At 44.0% G+C, this 22,912-nt stretch overlaps 1 protein-coding gene across 2 annotated transcripts in view; it reads left to right on the top strand.

Annotated features, from left to right (window-relative positions):
• The first annotated feature begins 4,644 nt into the window (after window positions 1-4,644).
• Window positions 4,645-22,912, top strand: part of ATXN7L1 (ataxin 7 like 1) — a 174,181-nt gene continuing 155,913 nt past the window's right edge. The window contains exons 1-2 of one of the 2 annotated variants that reach the window (XM_040343523.1): window positions 4,645-5,015; window positions 5,399-5,461. In XM_040343523.1, coding sequence (XP_040199457.1) covers window positions 4,694-5,015; window positions 5,399-5,461 — 385 coding nt within the window. In that variant the 5' untranslated portion in view covers window positions 4,645-4,693. The remainder of the gene's footprint in view (window positions 5,016-5,398; window positions 5,462-22,912) is intronic. The other variant, XM_040343522.1, reaches the window with a different exon arrangement.

Below are 22,912 nucleotides of genomic sequence, written 5' to 3'. Positions count from 1 at the left end.
CACGACCGCGCAATTGTCAGCTAGGGCTATTTTACGATTGCTTCAAAACATGGCTTCGGACACGCTTTGTTAAAGCTCTCTGAATGCCAGTCAAAGCCATTGTCACTAAATAAAACAGTCCTGTTTACACCTTGCATTTGCTTGGTGCTTTGATGAGATTTTGGTGAGGCTTCAGTGGGGCTTCAAGCGAGCTTTGCTATAGAATTCTATGGAGGCTTTGAAGCACCACTAAAGCTACATGGGGTATCATTTTTGAAAAAAAGCCGAAGCAACGCAAAAGCAAGGTGTAAACAAGACTGTAAGCTAACTATTTTATTTAGTGACAGAGGGCCAGATTCTCGTAGTTTTCCCGCGGCCGTAGCGTAAGCCATTTACACTACGCCGCCGCAACTTACTGGAGCAAGTGCCATATTCCTCAAGCACTTTCTCCGTAGTTTGTGGCGGCGTAGTGTAAAAGGCCCGGCGTATCCCCGCGTAATTCAAAGGGGGTGGCTTATATTTAAATTAAGCGCGCCCCCGTGCCGATCGAACTGCGCATTCGCCGGGCTAAAAATAGCCCAGTGCGCATGCTCCAGTTCTCGACGGAAAACTTCAATGACGCAGACGTGTGCGTCATTGACGTAAAGTCGTATTCAAGAACGACTTACGAAAACGACGTACCCGACGGGAAAAGACGACGCGGACCCGACGCCATACTTAACATGGCATACGTCGGACTGGCGTAAGGTTACCCCTCATATAGCAGCAAACGACGTAAGCGACGGTTACGCGACGCGATTTCGTTCGGGAATCGGCGTATCAGGCTCATTTGCATAAACAAATGAGACCTGAACGTAAACGCCACCTAGCGGCCGGCGGTGAATTACATTTAAGATCCGACAGTGTAAGTGACTTACACCTGTCGGATCTACAGCGTATCTATGCGGAAATGATTCTAGAAATCACTCGCATAGATACGCGGGTCAAAAAACAGAGATACGACGGAGTTTCCTGAGATACTCCGTCGTAACTCTTCTGAGAATCTGGCCCAGAGTCTTTGACTACCAATCAGAGAGCTTTAACAACGCCTGTCCAAAGCCTTGTTTGGAAGCAAGTGTAAACTAGCCGTTAGGCCCCTTTCACACTGAGGCGGTTTAGCGCTAAAAATAGCGCTGCTATACCGCCTGAAAAAATTGTGCCCTGCGGTCTTCAATGTGAAAGCCCGAAGGCTTTCACATTGAAGCGGTGCGCTAGCAGGACCACTCCAAAAGTCGTGCTAGCCGCATCTTTGGAGCGGTATAGGAGCGGGGTGTTGAAATCAATGGGAAACCGCGGTAATACCGTCGGCAATGCGCCTCTGCCGGCGGTATTAACCCTTTTTCGGCCGCTAGCGGGGGTTAAAACCGGCCGAATATCGCGGTAAATGACGGTATAGCGACGCTAAAAATCGCGCCGCTATACCGCCACCGCACCTTCGCTGCCCCGTGTGAAAGGGGCCTTAATGTGTGTTGAAGCCAAAGCAAGTGTAAATGAACCCTAAAATGTGATCTGAAAAATCCTGGAAAAAGCATATCATATGTGTAAGCCCACCAGTCCCGCCGAGCGTATACAAATATGCGGCCATGGCTTTAGGGGGTTATACCGGGATGATGCCCGCAGCTGCAGGCATGATCCCGGTACCGTTTTTTAGAGAAGGCGGTCGGCTTTCCAAGGATAACAACAGATGTGGCTAAAAGCCGCTCGGTTGTTATCTCGGAGGAGCGGGAGGGGACATCCCCCCTCCCGCCGCCTTCTGCCGCTCTTACCGGGCCTCCTGTCTCACCGGGAGACCCGTTCTGGTGATCCGCCACTTTCGGCGACTAGAGACAGACTTGCAGGAAGCTGGAAATGGCTTTGTTCCAGTCTTCTCTCTGTCACAACGCCACTCCCGGTTTACTCGGCTGTCAATGGCGCCGTTTAAAAAAAAAACAAACACAGTATTCAGAATCGCAGTTTTTGGCGATTTCAATACTTTGAAATGCAAAGGAGGGATTTTAGACCGCCGATCCCTCCATAAACAGTACCTGTCACCACCTATTACTGTCACAAGGGATGTTTACATTCCTTGTGACAGCAATAAAAGTGATCACATTTTTTTTTTTTTTAACACAATGTGAAAAAATAAGAAAAAAAAATGTTTAAAGATCCCCCGTCCCCGCGAGTTCGCGCAGCAAAGAAAACGCATATGGAAGTCGTGCCCGCATATGTAAATGGTGTTCAAATCACACATGTGAGGTATCGCCGCAATCGTCAGAGCGAGAGCAATAATTCTAGCAATAGACCTCCTCTGTAACTTTAACCTGTTTTTTTTTTTTAAAGCGTCGCCTATGGAGATTTTTAGGTACTGTAGTTTCCCGCCATTCTACAAGTGTGCGCAATTTTAAAGCGTGACATGTTTGGTATCTATTTACTCAGCGTAACATCGGCTTTCACGTTATACAAAAAAATTGTGCTAACTTTACTGTTTTTTTTTTTTTTTATTATTTATGAAAATGTATTTTCCCCCAAAAAGTTACATTTAACCTCTTCACGCCCGGCGTATAGTCATATGACGTCTGCAGGAACCCTTCGTCCCTCTGGGTGGACGTCATATGACGGCTGGGGATTCCCTGCAGTGTGGAGAGAGCGAGCCGCCGGCGGCGCTTGCGCGCACTCGCCGCATCACTGGGTACCTGATGCGCATGCCCGGCAGCCGCGATGTCCGCCGTGCTCGTCACAGAGCAGGGAAGTGGATCTCAGAGATCCACGTCCTGTACATAGGGACACCGATCGGTCACCTCCCCCAGTCAGTCTCCTCCCCCCACAGTTAGAATCACTCCCTAGGGAATACATTTAACCCCTTGATCGCCCCTAGTGTTAACCCTTTCCCTGTCAGTCACATATATACAGTAACCAGTGCATTTTATAGCACTGTTCGCTGTATAAATGTGAATGGTCCCAAAATACTGTCAAAAGTGTCCGATCTGTCCTCCGCAATATCGCAGTCCTGACAAAAATCGCAGCTCGCCGCCATTACTAGTAAAAAAAAACAAATAATAATAAAAATGCCATAATTCTATTCCCTATTTTGTAGATGCTATAACGTTTGCGCAATCCAATCAATATACGCTTATTGCAATTTTTTTTACCAAAAATATATAGAAAGACACATATCGGCCTAAACTGAGGGGAAAAAAAATTCTTTAAAAAAAATTGGGATATTTATTATAGCAAAAAGTAAAAATATTGTGGTTTTTTTTCTTTCAAAATTGTCGCTCCTTTTTTGTTTATAGCGCAAAAAATAAAAACTGAAGAGGTGATCAAATACCACCAAAAGAAAGCTCTATTTGTGGCTGAAAATTGGCCTGGGCCGAAGGGGGGTGAAAATGCCCATTATGGAAGTGGTTAAAGGACCGCTGCACAAATACTGTGTGACATAAAATATTGCAACAATCGCCATTTTATTCTCTGCTAAAAAAATATAAATATAATGTTTGGGGGTTCTAATTTTCTAGCAAAAAATACAGGGGCAGATCCACAAAGAGAGTACGCCGGCGTATCTAGTAATACGCCGGCGTACTTTCAAATTTCCCGCGTCGTATCTTTGTTTTGAATCCTCAAAACAAGATACGACGGCATCTGGGTTAGATCCGACAGGCGTACGTCTTCGGATCTTAGATGCAATTCTTCGGCGTCCGCTGGGTGGCGTTTCCGTCGTATTCCGCGTCGAGTATGCAAATTAGCTATTTCCGACGATCCACGAACGTACGAGCGGCCGTCGCATTCTTTTACGTCGTTTCCGTTCGGCTTTTTTCGGCGTATAGTTAAAGCTGCTATTTGGTGGCGTACGCAATGTTAAGTATGGCCGTCGTTTCCGCGTCGAATTTGAAAATATTTTATTTTGTTTGCGTAAGTCGTCCGTGAATGCGGCTGGGCGTAATTTACGTCCACGTCAAAACAATGACGTCCTTGCGACGTCATTTAGTGCAATGCACGACAGGAAATTTAGGAACGGTGCATGCGCCGTTCGTTTGGCGAGGGGACACGCTTTATTTAAATAAAACACGCCCCCTACTCGCCGATTTGAATTACGCGGCGTTACGCCGCGAGAGATACACTACGCTGCCGTGGCTTACGGCGCGAATTCTTTGTGGATTCAAAGATAAAAAAAGTAAGTTACAGCGGCGTAGCGTATCTCACATACGCTGCGCCCATGCAATTGTATGTGGATCTGCCCCACGGATTTTAACTTGTAAACACCAAGGGGGTTATTTACGAAAGGTGAAAAAATAAAAATAATAAAAACGCCATAATTCTATCTCCTATTTTGTAGACGCTATAACTTTTGCGCAAGCCAATCATGTGGAAGTGCAGTCGCTGTAGATCCGAGGGGGACATGCAAGGAAAATAAAAAAAAGCATTTTAGCTTGCACACGATTGGATAATAAAATCAGAAGAGTTTCCCCTCAGATTTCCCGGCGACTGCACTTCGAAATGCAATTTCACGTGTTCTTTGCACTTGTAGTGCAAAGTGGATTTGCTTTTTGTAAATAACCCCTAAATGTCAGAAATAGGCTTAGGCATAAAAGGGATAAAGGGGCCCTAAGCTGTGTGCTCTTCCCTCATGACAACTGTCAGGTTTCCAGTCAGAGAGTGTCAACCGTCGTGTCACCAGCCCGACCAGAGCGGTCTCCCGATGGCAAGCCGCGCTCTCTGGCGCCCTCTCCGGCCTACCGGCGGCACAGCGCACAGAGCGGGCTTGCCAACCACGAGCATGGAGGATCAGAGACACAGTCGCTCGGCTTCCCCCTCCCCTTCACTCAGCTCAATGTCGGAACGTTCCGAAGATGACGTCACAGAGCCTCGAATCCCGTGTCGCTCCGCTTCCGAAGGAAAGGAAAAGCAACAAGAAGGAAGAGCAATGGCGACACTGGATCGCAAAGTGCCCAGTCCGGAGGCTTATCTGGGCAAACCGTGGTCCATCTGGATCGACGCCGCTAAAATCCACTGCTCCGACAGTAAGAACACGGCCCCATCCGCCTGGCCATCCGCTGTGTAGCCGATCCATCAGCCCCCAGCAGCCTGGCTTTCTATAGACACATCTAGATGGATATTTGGAGGAAATAAAAGTGAGAGGCTGCTCCCTGCTGTCCTCAGTCCTAGTCCTTCCACTGGGAGCATAGACACAGGGAGCCTGGCAGTCTACTGAGTGTGTCTATAGAGAAGAGGCCCATCCTTTACTGCTGGCTGCCTGTCTATTCCATACACTGGACCTTCCTGGGCTCCCTATACAATCCCTACACTTCCTCATCTCAGCCCTGGGGGGGGACATGACACACACATTGCTCTTTACATTTGCTCAGATCTACATCATGACTTTGGCTTCTCTTTTCCTCCACAGATGTAGAAGAGACTGGAAAAGAGGGTGGAAAAAGCAGGGAGGTTATGAGGCTAAATAAAGAGGGTAAGTCCCATACCGAATGTGTATACCGTCTACGGCCTTCACTCACATGGTTGGTCTGGTCGGCTGTATGACGCCGCTGTCAGGGGCGCTTGTGTGGATGTTGCGGAGAAAGTGCGTGAGCAAATGTAGCGGGACCTACCTGTGAGCTTGTAGAATTAAGCACAGCGTACACGTTCCAATTTGATTGTACCGTCTCCTTTAGATCAATAGTGTGGCGCTTCCCAACCGTATTCCTCATTCGCTATAATGATAGGTCACGGCTCCCGCAGCTGCCGCCGGGCTTCATTTGCTATAATGAAAGGTTACGGTGACTGCAGCTACCGCCGGCCTCATTCGCTATAATGAAAGGTCGTGGTGGCCGCAGCTACCGCCGGCCTCATTCGCTATAGTGACAGGTCGTGGCGGCCGCAGCTACCGCCGGCCTCATTTGCTATAATGAAAGGTCGTGGAGGCTGCAGCTACCGCCGGCCTCATTCGCTATAGTGACAGGTCGTGGCGGCCGCAGCTACCGCCGGCCTCATTCGCTATAGTGACAGGTCGTGGCGGCCGCAGCTACCGCCGGCCTCATTTGCTATAATGAAAGGTCGTGGAGGCTGCAGCTACCGCCGGCCTCATTCGCTATAGTAACAGGTCGTGGCGGCCGCAGCTACCGCCGGCCTCATTCGCTATAATGACAGGTCGTGGTGGCCGCAGCTACCGCCGACCTTATTCGCTATAATGACGGGTCGTGGCGGCCGCAGCTACCACCGGCCTCATTCACTATGATAGGTCACGGCGCCCGCAGCTGCCGTTTGCCTCATTCACTATAATGAGAGGTCACGGCGCCCGCAGCTACCACCGGCCTCATTCACTATGAGAGGTCACGGCTACCGCCGGCCTCATTCACTATAATGAGAGGTCACGGTGCCCGCAGCTACCGCCGGCCCCATTCACTATGAGAGGTCACGGCAACCGCAGCTACTTCCGGCCCCATTCACTATATTAAAAGGTAACAGCACCCGCAGCTACTACCAATCTCATTCACTATGAGAGGTCATGGTGCCCGCAGCTACCGCCGGCCACATTCACTATAATGAGAGGTTACGGCTACCGCCGGCCACATTCACTATAATAAGAGGTCACGGCACCTGCAGCTACCGCCGACCCTATTCACTATAATGAAAGGTCACGGCACCCGCAGCTACTGCCAGCCTCATTCACTAGAATAACAGGCGGTGTATTGGGAGCTTCTTTAAGGCTACATTTACATTAGTCATTAGGGCTGCTACATATAGTAGCAACAGGAATCAGAGATTAGGTAGGTGTGGCAACCGGCCCCATTCACTATGACAGGTCACGGCGCCCGCAGCTACCGCCTGCCTCATTCACTATAATGACAGGCCGTGTTTTTGGGAACTTCTCTAAAACTACATTCACACCGACATTAGGGCCTCTACAAATAGTAGCGACAGGAATCGGAGATGAGGTGGGTGTGGCCACTGGCCCCATTTAATATGACGGGCCGTGACGCCCGCAGCTACCGCTGGCCTCATTCACTATGACGGGCCGTGTATTTGGGACTTCTCTAAGGTTACATTCACACCGGTCGTTGGGGGCTACTAGTAGCGACAGGAATTGGAAAATTAGATAGGTGTGGTCACCAGGCCCCATTCACTATGACAGGTGGTGGTGCCCGCAGCTATTCGTGACTGTTCCCTTGGCCAGGGATTACTTGCGGTGATCTCTTCTGGGCGCAGAAAGCCGTGAATATCTGCGGCGTCGGCGACCTGTCATTATAGTGAACCAGGGACGGCAGCTGCACCTATCCGCTTAGAGCTGCAGCAGCCTAAATTGCTGTTGTGAATGTAGCCTTGGGTCTCTTTTACACAGACAGGCCGGGGTGGGGGTAAAAACAGGCAGTTGTGCCACCTAACTAAAGCCTACTATACAGCCAGAGAGGGCTACAATGAAAAGGAGTGCGCAAACACCTAGTGCATTACCTTTACCACTATTATGTATTTATTAAAAAGCTCTGAGGAAGGGAGCATGCCTCATGAAACGCGTGAGCTGTCCTACTACAGAGACTTGACATTCTCGATGCTGGAATTGTAATATATATGCTTTGGATCTTCTCATGTTTTGTGAGTACATTTTTGGCATTTTTTTTTTTTTAATAAATGCATAATGGTGTTAAAGTAAACCCTGTTGCAGGAATTTTACCTACAGGTAAGCCTATAATAAGGCTTACCTGTAGGTACCGTGAAAATCTCCTAAACTTGCACAGTTTAGGAGATATTCACTGTACCGCATGTGCCGACGTCATCGGCACATGCGCACTGATGAAACCGCCCACTCGTGCCGTTTCTTCAGTAGCCGTGGCATGACCAGCAGCTCCCTATGTGCATGCACGGGAGTGACGTCATTGCGGCTCCGGTCACAGTGCTGCAACAGCTTCGATCTAAGGTAAGTATTTCATAACCAGCTAGTATGCAATGCATACTAGCTCATTATGCCTTTTTGTCTTGCAGGGTTTTTTTTCTCTCTAAATTTGCAACCACTTTACGCACTAGGTGTTTGCACCTTCCTTTTCATTATAGTGATTTGGAGTTTGCCCGCTCAAGTAGAGCAGCAATGCTAGAAACTATCAAACACCGGAGTGAGCTCTGAAATTTGATTTTGAAGCTAGAGGGGGCTTTTCACATTCTGTGGAAAATAGAACAAGGCCTGTCAAGTTTACAGGTGGCACCACCTGTCAAACTTACCCATTCAAGTCAATGGGGACACACCGCAACAGCAAGTCAAACGCTTCTTTTGTGGTTGATGTACATTTAGTCCCATTAAAGAGGAAGTAAACTCTCTGAAAGTTTTCATTAAAAAAAACGTGCAAGAGAGAGGCATAATGAGCTAGTATGCATAGCATACTAGCTCATTATGAATGACTTACCTTAGTTCGAAGCCCCTGCAGCGACCCTCGTTCCTCTTTTCTGCCGCCGCCATGATACCCGGAGTGACTTCCTTATAGGAGATCTTTCTCCTAAGGGTTTACAACCACTTTAAAAAGTGCCATTTGGCTGAACAAAACCGTCTTTCAGGAAGCCGTATCGTGTCTAGAAAACCGGACAGTGACTACTTAGACGCACTTTGAAAAGCAATCCACTGCAGATAACTTTTCAGAGAACAAGCCTAGGGCTCATTTACACATATGTTGTTCTCTGAAGAGCCATCTGCGGTAAATTGCTTTTTAGAGAGCGGTACAGGCACAGCTGAAAGGCATTCAGAAGGTTATACTGCCACTTCCTGAATGTCGTTTTTTTAAAGATAAACAACCACAAGCGCCCTCTTTTTTTTTTTTTTTAAGAGCCTGAAAAGAATTGCACCCATGATCAGCTGGTGCCATGCAGGACTTCAGCAGACTGTGAGTGTAAGCGTACATTATACGAGGCAAGCAGTTTCACACTGACAGAATCAATGAACTACCAGAGCGCTCAACAGTGCCATTGAGAACTACAAGCAGATGGCCGCAAAGGATGTCAGTACTTGTAGTTCATTCATTCACATTGTGAATGAATGCCGTGGGCGAAGCTCTGCACGGCTACACTCTTTTTCAAAAAGTGACAGTGGGTACAGGGAACTTCTCCCTGTACTGCTGTCTAACAGAGGCAGCGAATCGCCGAGTGGTTGCAGGTACATGTTACATGTTCCACCCTAAAGACAGGTGGCATGTGTAACCTGTTCCCAAAGGTGAACATATTCTTTAAAGTGGAGGTTCACCCAAAAAATAAATTTTTAACATTAGATTTAGGCTAATTACGGGAAGCACAATCGGGTGTTTTTTTTTTTTTTTAAATCAATGCAGTACTTACCGTTTTAGAGATGGATGTTCTCCGTGGCTTCCGGGTATGGGCTGCGGGACTGGGCGTTCCTATTTGATTGACAGGCTTGCGACCGTCGCATACAGAGCGTCACGAGTTTCCGAAAGTAGCCGAACGTCGGTGCGCAGGCGCCGTATAGAGCCGCACCGATGTTCGGCAACTCGTGACGCGCTGTATGCGACCGTCGGAAAGCTGTCAATCAAATAGGAACGCCCAGTCCCGAAGACCATACCCGGAAGCGGCGGAGAACATCTATCTCTAAAACTGCATTGATTTAAAAAAAAAAACACCCGATTGTGCTTCCAGTAATTGGCCTCAATCTAATGTTAATTTTTTTTTTTTGGGTGAACCCCCGCTTTAAGGTTGATGTACCCCCTAAGTTAATATCATATAAGCTGGCCTTACACTACACACATTTTGTCTGCTTCCTGATGAACCAGTCAAAATTTGCTTAGTTGGTGGCCATGTTGGCCCTCTCCCAGCCAAACATCTATTGATTGAAAAATGTAGCAGCTGGAAATTTGTTGGCTGCACAGTGACTGCATCCAATCGGATGTGGCCACCGCTCAAGCATTCTAACAACCCAGCAGGCAAATCTGCCCTGTGCTTTAGTATGGATGAAAGAATTTGCCAGCTTTAGGCTGATATCAGGTGGGTGACTTTACCTTCCACTTGCATCTCTGGAATCACCATTCCATAGGGCCAGACAGGCAGCCTCTCAGTGATCTGTCACAAGCGTCAAAATTGGCACCAGCCTTCGTTTGCTAAAACACTGCCCATCATAAACGAACATTATTTTGTTTTTTCCCTTCGTTGCTTCCTATATTTCTGCAGTCACTCCTTGGTGATGGCTGCATGGCATTTTTTACATTGTGGGTTTTCTGTAGTGACAGCAGTAGACTGTGTCTGCGCAATGTGGGTTGAAACGACCACTGCAATCTCCATTGCAAGCCCATGTCATTTACTGAAGGCAAATAGGCTGTTTTGTTTGCGAGAAAATGTTCCCTTTAGCTTAGTGAATGTGGTGAAAATTTAGTTTATAAAGAATACCCAATCACATGCAAGGAAGATAAAAAACAGTGTTTTTGCTTGCACGTGATTGGAGAATATAAGCAGAGCTTCACCTTATTTACTAAGTCAGCCTTTCTAAAAGCGTTTAACCCCAGATGAGTCTCTGAAATAATTTTCAGGTCTCAGGGGAACTCTTACTAAAACCAGTTCAGGTCAATGGAAAACATGGCACTTAAGTTGGTGGCCAGTGGGAAGGATGCCCCTTACAGTGGTGGTCAGAATACCACTAGAGCTGCAAGATTATAAAAAAAAAAAAAATCACAATCGCGATTAAACTCCCCTCACGATCTTAATCCAGCATTTCCATGATTCATTCATGTAAGTGCAAAGCCGTTCTCTGCTCACTCAGCTGTCAAAAAAAAAAAGCAAATGTTTATCAACGATGGGAGATAACTATAAACAAAGTATCTTTTGGTTCCTTTAGTTTAAAGGGATGAACTTCAGTCTGTAAATGAGGTCAGTTTAACCACTTAAAGCGGAGTTCTACCCAAAAGTGGAACTTTCGCTTTAACCACTTCTTGCCCCCTTACAAATGTGGCATGTAATTTTTTAGGGGGGGGGGAGTGGGTACCTGGTTTTTACAGGTACTTTCTGTCCCACTTCCTCCTTGCCACCTCCTCTTCTCCCCCTAGGCAATCTTTTGGGACACATCATAAGTCCCAGAAGATTGAAGGAGAGCGCAGCGCGACTCGCGCAGTGCACACTTATCGGTGAAGCTGCAAGCTGTCACAGCTGGTTGCCCTTGCTTGCAATGACAGCGCTGCGGAGAGGAGCGAGGCTTCGGGCAGCTGGATCGTGGGACAGATAAGTGTCTGTCTATTAAAAGTCAGCAGCTACACTTTTTGTAGCTGCTGACTTTTAATAAAGTGAAAGACTAGTGGAACGCTGCTTTAACTACTTGCCGACCAGTCGCCGCAGTTATAAGGCGGCAGGTCGGCTCCCCTGCGCGAGAGCATGTAGCTCTACGTCGCCTCGCAAAGCGGCCACTAGGGGCGCGTGCGCCCCCCGCTCGTCCCTGATCCCGACGCGCGCGATCACCCGTGATCTCTTGTTACAGAGTGAGGATCGGGAGCTGTGTGTGTAAACACACAGCTCCCGGTCCTGTCAGGGGGGAAAAATGCCTGACCGTCTGTTCATACAATGTATGAACAGCGATCAGTCATTTCCCCTGCGAGTCCACCCCCCCTACAGTGGGAACATACTTAACCCCTTCCCTGCCAGTGGCATTTTTATAGTAATCCAATGCATTTTTATAGCACTGATCGCTATAAAAATGCCAATGGTCCCAAAAATGTGTCCGAAGTGTCTGCCATAATGTCGCAGTACCGGAAAAAAAATCACTGATCGCCGCCATTACTAGTAAAAAAAATATATTAATAAAAATGCCATAAAACTACCCCCTTTTTTGTAAACGCTATAACTTTTGCGCAAACCAATCAATAAACGTTTATTGCGATTTTTTTTTTTTTTTTTTTTTTTCCGAAAAATATGTAGAATACGTATCGGCCTAAACTGAGGAAAAAAATCTTTTTTTTATATATATTTTTGGGGGATTTTTATTGTAGCAAAAGTAAAAAATATTCTATTTTTTTTTTTTTTTCTTCAAAATTGTTGCTCTATTTTTGTTTATAGCGCAAAAACTAAAAATCGCAGAGGTGATCAAATACCACAAAAAGAAAGCTCTATTTGTGAGAAAAAAAAGGACGCCAATTTTGTTTGGGAGCCACTTTGCACGACCGCGCAATTGTCAGTTAAAACAACGCAGTGCCGAATCGCAAAAAGTGCTCTGGTCTTTGACCAGCAATATGGTCCGGGGGTTAAGTGGTTAAAGACTAAACCTTTTTCTGACACTTGTTGGTTACAAGTTAAAATCCAGTATTTTTTGCTAGAAAATTACTTAAAACCTCCAAACTTCATACATACATACATACATACATACATATATATATATATATATATATATATATATATATATATATATATATATATATATATATATATATATATATATAATATTAGAATAAAATGGCGGTTGTTGCAATATTTTATGTAATGCTGCACAGCGGTCTTTTATGTGCAGTGTTTTGGGGAAAGAATAAACTTCAATGAAATAAAAAATAAACAGTAAAGTTGGCCCAATTTTTTTGTATAATGTGAAAGATGTTGCGCCGCGAGAATCGTGATTTATTCTAAGCAAAAAAATTGTGATTATTATCATTTTAACCAGATTAATGCAGCTCTGCTACAGACAGCTAAAAAGATAATTGGTGTCATGCTGTTGGCTTTGCCAAGTGGCATTGGCCCTGGAACTGTGCAGGCACCGTCAGACGGGAAGTCCATCGGCTACAGATCCAGAAACCTCGAACAACCTTTGGAACCCTGGCTAAAAATGGGCTAAGCCAATTGAAAATTCCCCTGTAAAGTGAATAGACTATTTGCCTTAAAGTGGTGTAAGCCTCAGACATGAAATGTGAACAAAGCATATCCCTTTATAGTGTGTACTTGTCATTTCTGTCTGCTGTTTTGTTCCTCTGCTATCAGCATGAATCACTGCTGACACGTTTTCCTGACACCAAGAAAAAAATATTGACGGTGAGGGACCTCCAGCTGATTCACAGCCTCAGCTCTGTTCCTGTGTTGTGTGAAGGGGGTGTGTCTCTTCCCTCCAATCAGCTTTCAGAGCTCTTCTCAATATGCTCTGCAGAGTGTAACTTCAGCTCTCTGCCCTCCTTTTTTTTTTTTTTTGGAACTCTCATGCCGCATACACACCATCACTTTATGTGATGAAAAAAAAAGACATTTTCTGTCAAGTAAAAAACGACGTTTTTGAAACTTCAATTTTCAAAGACGAAGTTGCCTACACACCATCGTTTTTCTCACAATGTTCTAGCAAAGCGAGGTTACGTTCACCACGTTTTCCATTGAAGCTCGCTTCATAACTAGCTTCTGGGCATGCGCGGGTGTAAAAACGTCGTTTTAAACAACGTTTTTTGCTACACACGGTCAATTTCTGTGAAGTAAAAAACGACGTTTTGAAAAACGACACATAAAATTGAAGCATGCTTCAATTTCTTTTTGTCGTTTTTCAGAAGACATAAAACAACGTTTTCCCCCACACACGTTCATTTAAAGTGACGTTTTTAAAGCGGGAGTTCACCCATTTAAAAAAAAAAAAAAAAATCTCCCCTTAGCTTCCTGCTCGTTCGGTCTAGGGGAATCGGCTATTTATATTAAAATATGAGCAGTACTTACCCGTTTTCGAGCTGCATCTTCTTCCGTCGCTTCCGGGTATGGGTCTTCGGGAGCGGGCGTTCCTTCTTGATTGACATTCTTCCGAGAGGCTTCCGACGGTCGCATCCATCGCGTCACTCGTAGCCGAAAGAAGCCGAACGTCGGTGCGGCTCTATACTGCGCCTGCGCACCGACGTTCGGCTTCTTTCGGAAAATCGTGACGCGATGGATGCGACCGTCGGAAGCCTCTCGGAATCCTGTCAATCAAGAAGGAACGCCCATTCCCGAAGCCCATACCGGGAAGCGACGGAGAGGATGCGTCTCGTAAACGGGTAAGTACTGCACATATTTTAAATTAAATAGCCGATTCCCCTAGTAAAAACGAGCAGGAATCTAAGGGGGAAAAGTGCCCTCTAAGGGTGAACCCCCGCTTTAAAAACGTTGTTTTTTTTCATCACATAAAGTGATGGTGTGTATGCGGCATCAGACAAGCTATATAATAGCTGGACTTTGAACAGCTGCAGATAAACGAGTACAATGTATGTAGGAGGATTTGTTTAATCTCTGTGTATCACCTGAGACCAGTCACTTAATTGGGTATAGGTAAGGGTTTACAACCATTTTAACCATGTGTAAAGGAAGTTGTGCTTACAGTGCACATACATTTGTGTAAATGGATCAAATATGAATTAAAACAACCCATAATGAATAATGCTAAAAATCTATCAAAATCAAAGAAAGGCAATGAAGAAAAAAGTCCAATGTGACAAATCGTAACACCAGAATGTGTGCTTCTATGGGTGAGTATCTTCTGGGATACTCACCCATAGATCTAGGATGTGTTAATGACTCCACAGGAGATGCAATTAGAAGGGCTTTATGGTGTAGTATATTTATTAGGTGTGTAAAAACAAGTAGTAAAAAGATTGCACTTGCATGTAACTGTGTCTGTGTCCCGCACTGGGTGTTTACAACATGTGCAGATGTGGCTTGTTACTCCAGCGCTAGCGTGCGATTCACGCCTCGCTCTGGGTGGTAGGCCAGATGAATTGTCACACGGGACCCAGAAGTGACAAATTCCCTGCTCCGACGTACGTTTCACTATACTTGGCGTCTTCAGGAAGTAGTGAGAGCTGTGGGAACCAATCTGGCTTTCCAAATGTGCTATTTGTCCATCCTGTAAAAAGGGGCCAAACACCTCTGGTGAGTTGCCACCTATCCTTTGAGCACTCGTGGTGAAAGAAGCAGAAGATACTCACCCATTGAAGCACACATTCTTGTGTTGCGATTTGTCATATTGGACTTTTTTCTTTATTGATTTTTTTTTTTTATATTCATTATGGTTTATGACAAGTTGTTTTAAACTACAGTTGTGCTCCTAAGTTTACATACCCTGGCAGAATTTGATTTCTTGGCCATTTTTCAGAGAATATGAATGATGGCACACAAACTTTTCTTTCACTCATGGTTAGTGTTTGGCTGAAGCCATTTACTATCAATGAACTGTGTTTACTTTTTTAAATCATAATGGCAACAGAAACTACCCAAATGACCCTGATTAAAAGTTTACATACCCCAGTTCTTAATACTAGGGTTGTATACAGAGTATTAGCGGGAGTACTCGTACTCCCGCTAATACCCCCGATACTAAAATAGAATACTCCCAATGGCTGTTATACGGGGGACAATGGCTGTAATACGGGGGACATGGCTGTTATACGGGGGACATGGCTGCATTTGGGGACACATTTAAAAAAAAAGTATCGTTATTCGGTATCGGCGAGTACATAAAAAAAAGTATCGGTACTTGTACTCAGTCCTAAAAAAGTGGTATCGGGACAACCCTACTTAATACCATGTATTACCCCCTTTAACATCACTGACAGCTTGAAGTCTTTTGTGGATGAGGCTCTTTGTCTTCTCAGATGGTAAAGCTGCCCATTCCTCCTGGCAAAACCCCACCAGTTTCTGTTAATTCTTTGGCTGTTTTGCATGAACTGCACGTTTGAGATCTCCCCAGAGTGACTCAATGATATTGAGGTCAGGAGACTGAGATGGCCACTCCAGAACCTTCACTTTATTCTGCTGTAGCCAATGACAGGTTGACTTGGCCTTGTGTTTTGGATCATTGTCATGTTGGAATGTCCAAGTACATCCCATGCACAGCTTTCTGGCTGATGAATGCAAATGTTCCTCCAGTATTTTTTGATAACATACTGCATTCATCTTGTCATCAATTTTTACCAAATTTCCTGTGCCTTTGTAGCTCACACATTCACCAAAACATCAGCAATCCACCTCCGTGTTTCACAGTAGGAATTGTGTACCTTTCATAATGGGCCTTGTTTACTCCTCTCTAAATGAAGCGTTTATGGTGGTGGCCAAAAAGCTACATTTTGGTCTCATCACTCCAAATGACTTTGTGCCAGAAGGTTTGAGGCTTATCTCTGTGCTGTTTGGTGTATTGTAAGCAGGATACTTTGTGGCATTTGCATCGTAATGGCTTTCTTCTGGCGACTCGACCATGCAGTCCATCTTTCTTCAAGTGCCTCCTTATTGTGCATCTAGGAACGGCCACACCACATGTTTTCCAGAGAGTCCTGTATTTTACTTGAAGTTATTTGTGGGTTTTTCTTTGCATCCAGAACAATTTTCCTGTCAATTGTGGCTGAAATTTTAGCTGGTCTACCTTACCGTGGTTTGGTTTCAACAGAACCCCTAATTTTCCACTTCTTGATTAGAGTTTGAACACTGCTGATTGGCATTCTCAATTCCTTGGATATCTTTTTATATCCCTTTCCTGTTTTATACAGTTCAACCTCCTTTTCCTGCAGATCCTTTGACAATTATTTTGCTTTCTCCATGACTCGGAATCCAGAAACATCAGTGCAGCACTGGATGAAAGATGCAAGGGTCTGTCGGGAGTCCAGAAACCCATCGACCTTTTACTTACACACACACACACACACACACACACACACACACACACACACTGCAAGCAAACAGATCACAGGTAAGGATGGTTACCTTTTTAATAGCCATTCAAACCCCTAACCATGAGTAATAAATGTTTTTGTGCATTATTTAGGGCAATGCAATTGTACATTACTTTGGACTAGAGCATGGGTTCCCTCACAAGAAGTTGTGTGTAGTTCAGGAAGCATTTTGTGTCCATTTTTTGTTAAAAAATCATTGTCGCTATGGAAATGACATGGTCGAGGCCTTGTAACTACTGTAAATCAGTCATGGTCCAGATTCTTACAGTAGTGTGTCAGGGAGCAGTGTATATTGTGTCGTCTTTGACAGTTATTATATCTTCGATGATTGCAACAAGCTACTGTCGTTTTCAGGATTAGTCGTCCGCCACAGATTGTTTTCCCGAGTTTTTACTTTAAAATGTAAACAGCGTGATTTTGGAGAACGCACTTTGTGTCAGTACTGTCAAATCCTGCACTGCGTATGCACTTACCGTGATCATTTGGTGTAAAAAATGTCAATTGTCGATCTTCTAAAAAATGGAAATGCTGGCTTTCAGAGTGACACACCAATTTACTCCTATAATAGCCTCTATTTCCAGTCCGGTTCTATTGACTAGTCAGCAATGAAATGATCTTGCGTGGAGCCTACAGCCACCTTTTTATGAAAAATATGACGTTCTGGACACGCATTATGTTGTTTTCCAAAATGTAGCCGTGTCTCTCCTTTTCAGTAGTACCGCTCAGTATTGTATTTCCCATTTAAGCTGCTGCATAGCTATTTTTTTTTCTTTTAGACTTTGTATATTCCATGTGGTTTTTCATTGTCACTTAAATGGCAAGCCTTATTTCATTCAGGGGGTTTCCTGTGTGTGTATATAAAATGGCAGTATCAGTACTTTGTACACTGTTGATTTGCTAAAATTATAAAGCCAGGTTTACCATTTAGGTTTCATCTTTTGTGATTTCTCTGTTTTTGGTGGACAGAATGGAGCAAGTCATTTAGTATCAATAAATGAAATAGGAAATTCACCCAGCTATGGGAAAACGAATTGTCAGCAGCTACAAGTACTGTCCAAACGCTCAGATGTGAACAGGGACCATTGAAATGAATGCAATCTTATTTGTTGAGTGCATTAGAACTTCAAGCAGGAAACTGTTCAGGTGTGAACGGGGTCTTAGCTGCTACATTCTAAGGCAGTGCCAGATTTACCTAACAATAGCTCCAGCATTTCAGTTACTGCTTCCACATTGCCAGTAGCTCTCAATGTTCGGTTCTTCTTTTTTTTTTTTTTTTTTTTGTCAGTTGCCATAGTGACCAGGAATGGTCTAGCCCTGGGTGAATGTATTAGTATGTCAGTATTATGGTGCCAGGAAGTGGCCCTCCTACGGCATGGTCTGGGTCAATCCTCTAACGGTATCAAAAAGCATACAGAAATTTCACCAAACCTGCCTAATGCGCACAATGCTGATGATGTCATCCTAATGCGCACAATGCGGATGATGTCATCCTATAGCAGAGGACAGTCGGTTGCTTCCCAGCATAAGTAAACCTTGAACTGGAGGGACACAGATATGTTAAAGATTTACAAGTAGTTCATATTGATGCAAAACAGAACATACATCATATAAGCATGCAATATACTGTATATTTAGAGTGGGAAAGGTACCAATGTCTTAGTGCATGAGTCTCCAAACTTTCTAAGCAAGGGGCCAATTTACTGTCCTTCAGGCTTTATGGGGGCCAGACTGTGGCCAGTGGAAGTAGGAAATGTCCCAGCATCAATGCCCCTTCATTGGTTTTAAAGGGAGGAATAAGTACCCCATTGTTGATATCCACAAGAAAAATATTGCTCCGTCATTGGTGTCCGTTGGTGGAATAGTGCCTCAAAGGCCAGATAAAGGCTAGTGAAGGGCCACAGTTTGGAGAACACTGTCTTAGTGTTATGGTGCCAGGAGCTGCCACTCTTGTTGCTTGATCTGGGTCATTTACCCAGCAGCTTTAAGAAACACAATAATATTCACCAAGCCTGCCTAATGGAGACAATACTCCTGGACATGCGTGTCTCAATATCTCCTGTAGAAGAGAACCAGTTTCTCCCTGGTGCAGCTCATGAGGAGGAGCACATATAGGTGCTGGCTTCCTGTTTCCCCTCTTTCCCCACCAGTTCCGAGCGAGGAACCAGGGCACAACCGTGACATGTGGGTGCCAGTGACCATGTCATGGTGACAAGCAAAGCTGTTTCCAGTGACACCTCAGCATCTTATTAGACGACTCTCCCTGGCAGGCAGCTTAAGGCAAACTGCGAGGCCAAGTTCTTACCTTCCATCCCTGGTACTCACCTTACTGCACACAGAAAGCTGTAGCATGACCAGGAGCAGTGTGAAGACCATTGGCACAGGCCACCAACATGACAGGGTTGCCAGAGTGTTTTTTCAGTCACCATCTGATAAATATATATATATATATGTGTTTTCAGAATACATTGTTTTTCTTTCTGTAACAATCATGTTTTTAGGGCCTTTGATTTGTAGGCCTCATGCACACTGGGCTAGATTTCCTCCGCTCTTTAGAACACCTTTTCTCCTGGCAGAAGGAAAGAATTGTAAAAAAATGCCCCGTTTAGGGTTGTAAAGCGTTTTGGCGTCATTTATTCATTTTACCGTACATTACTGCAACATATCGTGTAGCATTAATGCACAGTGTTTAGTATGAAGGTTGCACCGTCTTTTGAGAATTGTATGATCAGTTTTACAATTGACAAAAATCATACTGTATATCTTTTTTTTTTTAACTACGGTATACAGTATATCATCAAAAAATTATACTGATAAACGTACACAACTTTATATTACAATATGTTGAATACTGTACAAGAAGCATGTTTGTCACATATTCTTGATTTTACTTGATGGCCAATATTTTGCTTGATATTTTGCAGTGAATGTGAAGTGCGAAAGGTCTCTTTCCCAAAACCCATTTGCAAATAACAGCTTTTCTATTGAGATTAATGGATAGTGCACATACTGGCTTTGTAGATTTTGAAGAAAAGTCAGCGCTGCACATGAAGTTCAGCAAAGTCCCGTAGTTTAGGTAAGTATGTGCTATTAGGGAAATGTTCACTATGGGTAAGAGGGCCCTAAAAGCACAGTTTATAGACAAGAATTAGCAGTTGCCCAAACTACAGTATTAATTTAGGCAAAATGTCACATCTGTGGGGTCAGGAAGGCACTTTCCAGCTGGCAGTGCCAACGTGGTTTTAAAGGCTGGGTGTTATTACCCTAATGCATGCCCTGCATTAAGGTAAAAACACCCCATTAACTGTCCCCCCCCCCCCTTAAACACTTACCTGTGTCTATACGGAGACTGACCTTCTCACAGGAACTTGGGCAGCTAATGCTGTGAGGAGGGACCAGGGGGTTTCAGGGCCAAGTTGTGCTGTGTGTCTATGGACAAAGGCAGTGAGCCTCAGTAGGGAGCCCGCAGACCCACAGAAAAGAGGAGCCTGGCGCACCAGCGGGGACCCCAGGAGAGGAGGTTCGGGGCTGCTCTGTGCAAAACAAGAGCAGGTAAGTATAACATGTTTGTTTATTTAATAAAAAATAAATGCCAAATCTAGACTTTAAAATCACTTTAAGCTGGCCATGCACTAGTAGCATTTAGTTTGAAATGTTTTGTTTTAAGAATGTATATTTTTCTAATAGTTAATGGAATCAAATTGACTTGTTTTTGACCAGCAGTGATGAGAAAATTAGAAGGATCAGGATTTTCAAGGCTGGGTCAGGATAGAACAGGCCTTTGTAGATATACTTCTAGCAAACATCCCTTGGCTAAAGGTTCGTCATTGGAAGTCTATTATCACAGCTCATCCACTTATTTGGTCAACTTTCCAGAGTTTCTGATCCGCCACTACGATTTCCGGAATATCCGTGTTACCTGGACCTGTTACTTCCTGTGAGAGGAATCCTGATTTTGCATCGGGTATGACCAGCTCTTTAACATCTACATAGCCAAATGCCTCTCCACTACTCAACCCGTACCGCCACATTTTTTTTTTAACAAACGTTTTTTGGATTGGTTTGCTTTAACGGCTCGTTTTGCTGAGGCACCCATCCCTCTTTGGTCCTATTTTACAGCTACAATCACCTCAAGCATGGTCCTATTTTCAAATACATTTTTTGCTCTGACCAACACCGAAACAGGCGTTCAAGAGACCTTTGTCTGCTCTTGAGGCCATTTTGCTCTAGGAATTCCGCCTCATCTACTTTTTGACCTTTACGCAATTTTGTATTATCAAAGTATCCTAGTGAAGGCCCCGGCATGCAAAGCATGGGAATCAGACTTTGAATGCCAGTTGGATAATGGGGCATGGGAACGAGTGGATAAAGGCGGCCACGATGTCAATGTTCGGGAAAATGTATACAAGATCAGAACAACAAGGTACTGACATTCCTCAATAAGATCACACCGTCTGCTTCGGATCGCTTTTGGCGATGCCTTACAGAGGTGGGGTCCTTCCTTCACATATGGTGGTCCTGCCGGCATCTCTGACCACTGGCAAAGCGTTCATGAGCTTGTCCTCAGGGTGATGGGTGACTCTTTGGACGTCTCTCCAGTCCAATACTTTCTGGACTAACAAAAAAAAGTTATTGGAAGTCAATGATGGTTCACATGATCAGTGCTGCTAGGATGTGCATTCCAGCTCATTGGTTGGACACTTGTCCTCTGGAAGAATTGCTCGCTAGATTGAATAGAATGGAAGAGATGATGAAAATGATTCTTGTGTCACAAGACAGAATGTTGGCCTTTACAAAAACTTGGGCTTGTTGGATTCATTGCAAGACCACTGATTCATATAAACAGATCATGTTATATAGATAACAGTTGGGACTCTCATTTATGGAGCTGTATAGAACTTATAGACTGGGCTCCGACAGGTGCAGCTGGGGAACGGAGTGTGTGGTGCATAGCTAATGAATGCCCATGTGTTTCCATTGAGAATGCTTAAATTCTCATAAGCTATCCATCTGTGGCTCTAGCTAGGTGAACGTTTTGCCCCATGTGGAGCTCTCTACATAGGGGAAGCTTTTTCTGGTTCCTAGCTAAATTATGGCTATATCTCCTCCCCCGTTTTTTTTTTTTTCTCTCTTCCTATTCCCTCCCTTGCTTGAATTGGCTAGATGAATCATTGAATTGAGTCTGTTGAAGGGCAAGCATTGAGCAACAATAGGGATTGGGTGCATAGTGTTTTTTTCCTGCACTGTGATATTACTATATCATGCAATAGTGTGAGGCCTGGAGCCAAATCTATTTGCATGTCAGACATTCATTGAGGAGAGATTTTTCTTTTTCTTGGTTTCTATTTCATTATCTTTTTTGGTTTGGTTATACTGGTATATATGTATATAATCCCTTGTGATATGTTATACCCCCCCATTTTTTTTTTTTTTTATATGTTGTAATGTTGAGTCATGTTTTGTGAGGTGTCTATAAATCTAACATTATTTTTAGTGCTAGTTCACACCAGACACAGTTCTGTGTGCTTTTTTTCTGCACTAAAAATGCATGCACAGTGTTTTCCATGTATTCCAATGGCTCTAGTTCACACCATGCAGTCAGTTTCTGCACTGGAAACTGACTGCATGGTGTGAACTAGAGCCATTGGAATACATGGAAAACGCTGTGCATGCATTTTGTGCAAAAAAAAAGCACATGGAACTGCATCTGGTGTGAACTGGCCCTTAAAAAACATGTTATGGAACAAAAAAAAAAAAACTGCTGGAAGAATAAGGATAGAACAATTTTCTTGAACAAATTTTTTAAGTGTATGTGTTTTTTTTCTTACAATAGTCCATGCATTCCAAAATAATTTTAAAAGCAAACACAATTTCAAAGTACGTTTTGAATGACCTTTATCAGTCATCGAATGTACTGAGAATTTATTTGTGTGTGGCCAGCTTTAGGGTGGACAATATGCTAGAAAACGGTACTGGCCTTGTCTACTTCTTTCTCCCTTTTTTTTTATCGCCATGATGTTTTTGTGACTATGCCACACAATTCTGGTGTGTCAGACCATGCATGTGTGGCTGACTGTCCTTGTATGCTTTTTTTTTTCTTTCTTTTTGTAGAAAAATACTTGCTGATGTGTGGTTTATTTATGTATGTGTGTGTGTGTGTGTATATATATATATATATATATATATATATATATATATATATATATATATATATATATATATATATATATATATGTGTGTGTGTGTTTGTGTGTGTGTGTGTGTGTGTGTGTGTATATATATATATATATATATATATATATATA

This window comes from Rana temporaria, chromosome 3 (genome assembly GCF_905171775.1).
Source record: "Rana temporaria chromosome 3, aRanTem1.1, whole genome shotgun sequence".
Taxonomy (NCBI): Eukaryota; Metazoa; Chordata; class Amphibia; order Anura; family Ranidae; genus Rana; species Rana temporaria.
This window is presented reverse-complemented; position numbering and strand designations above follow the sequence as displayed.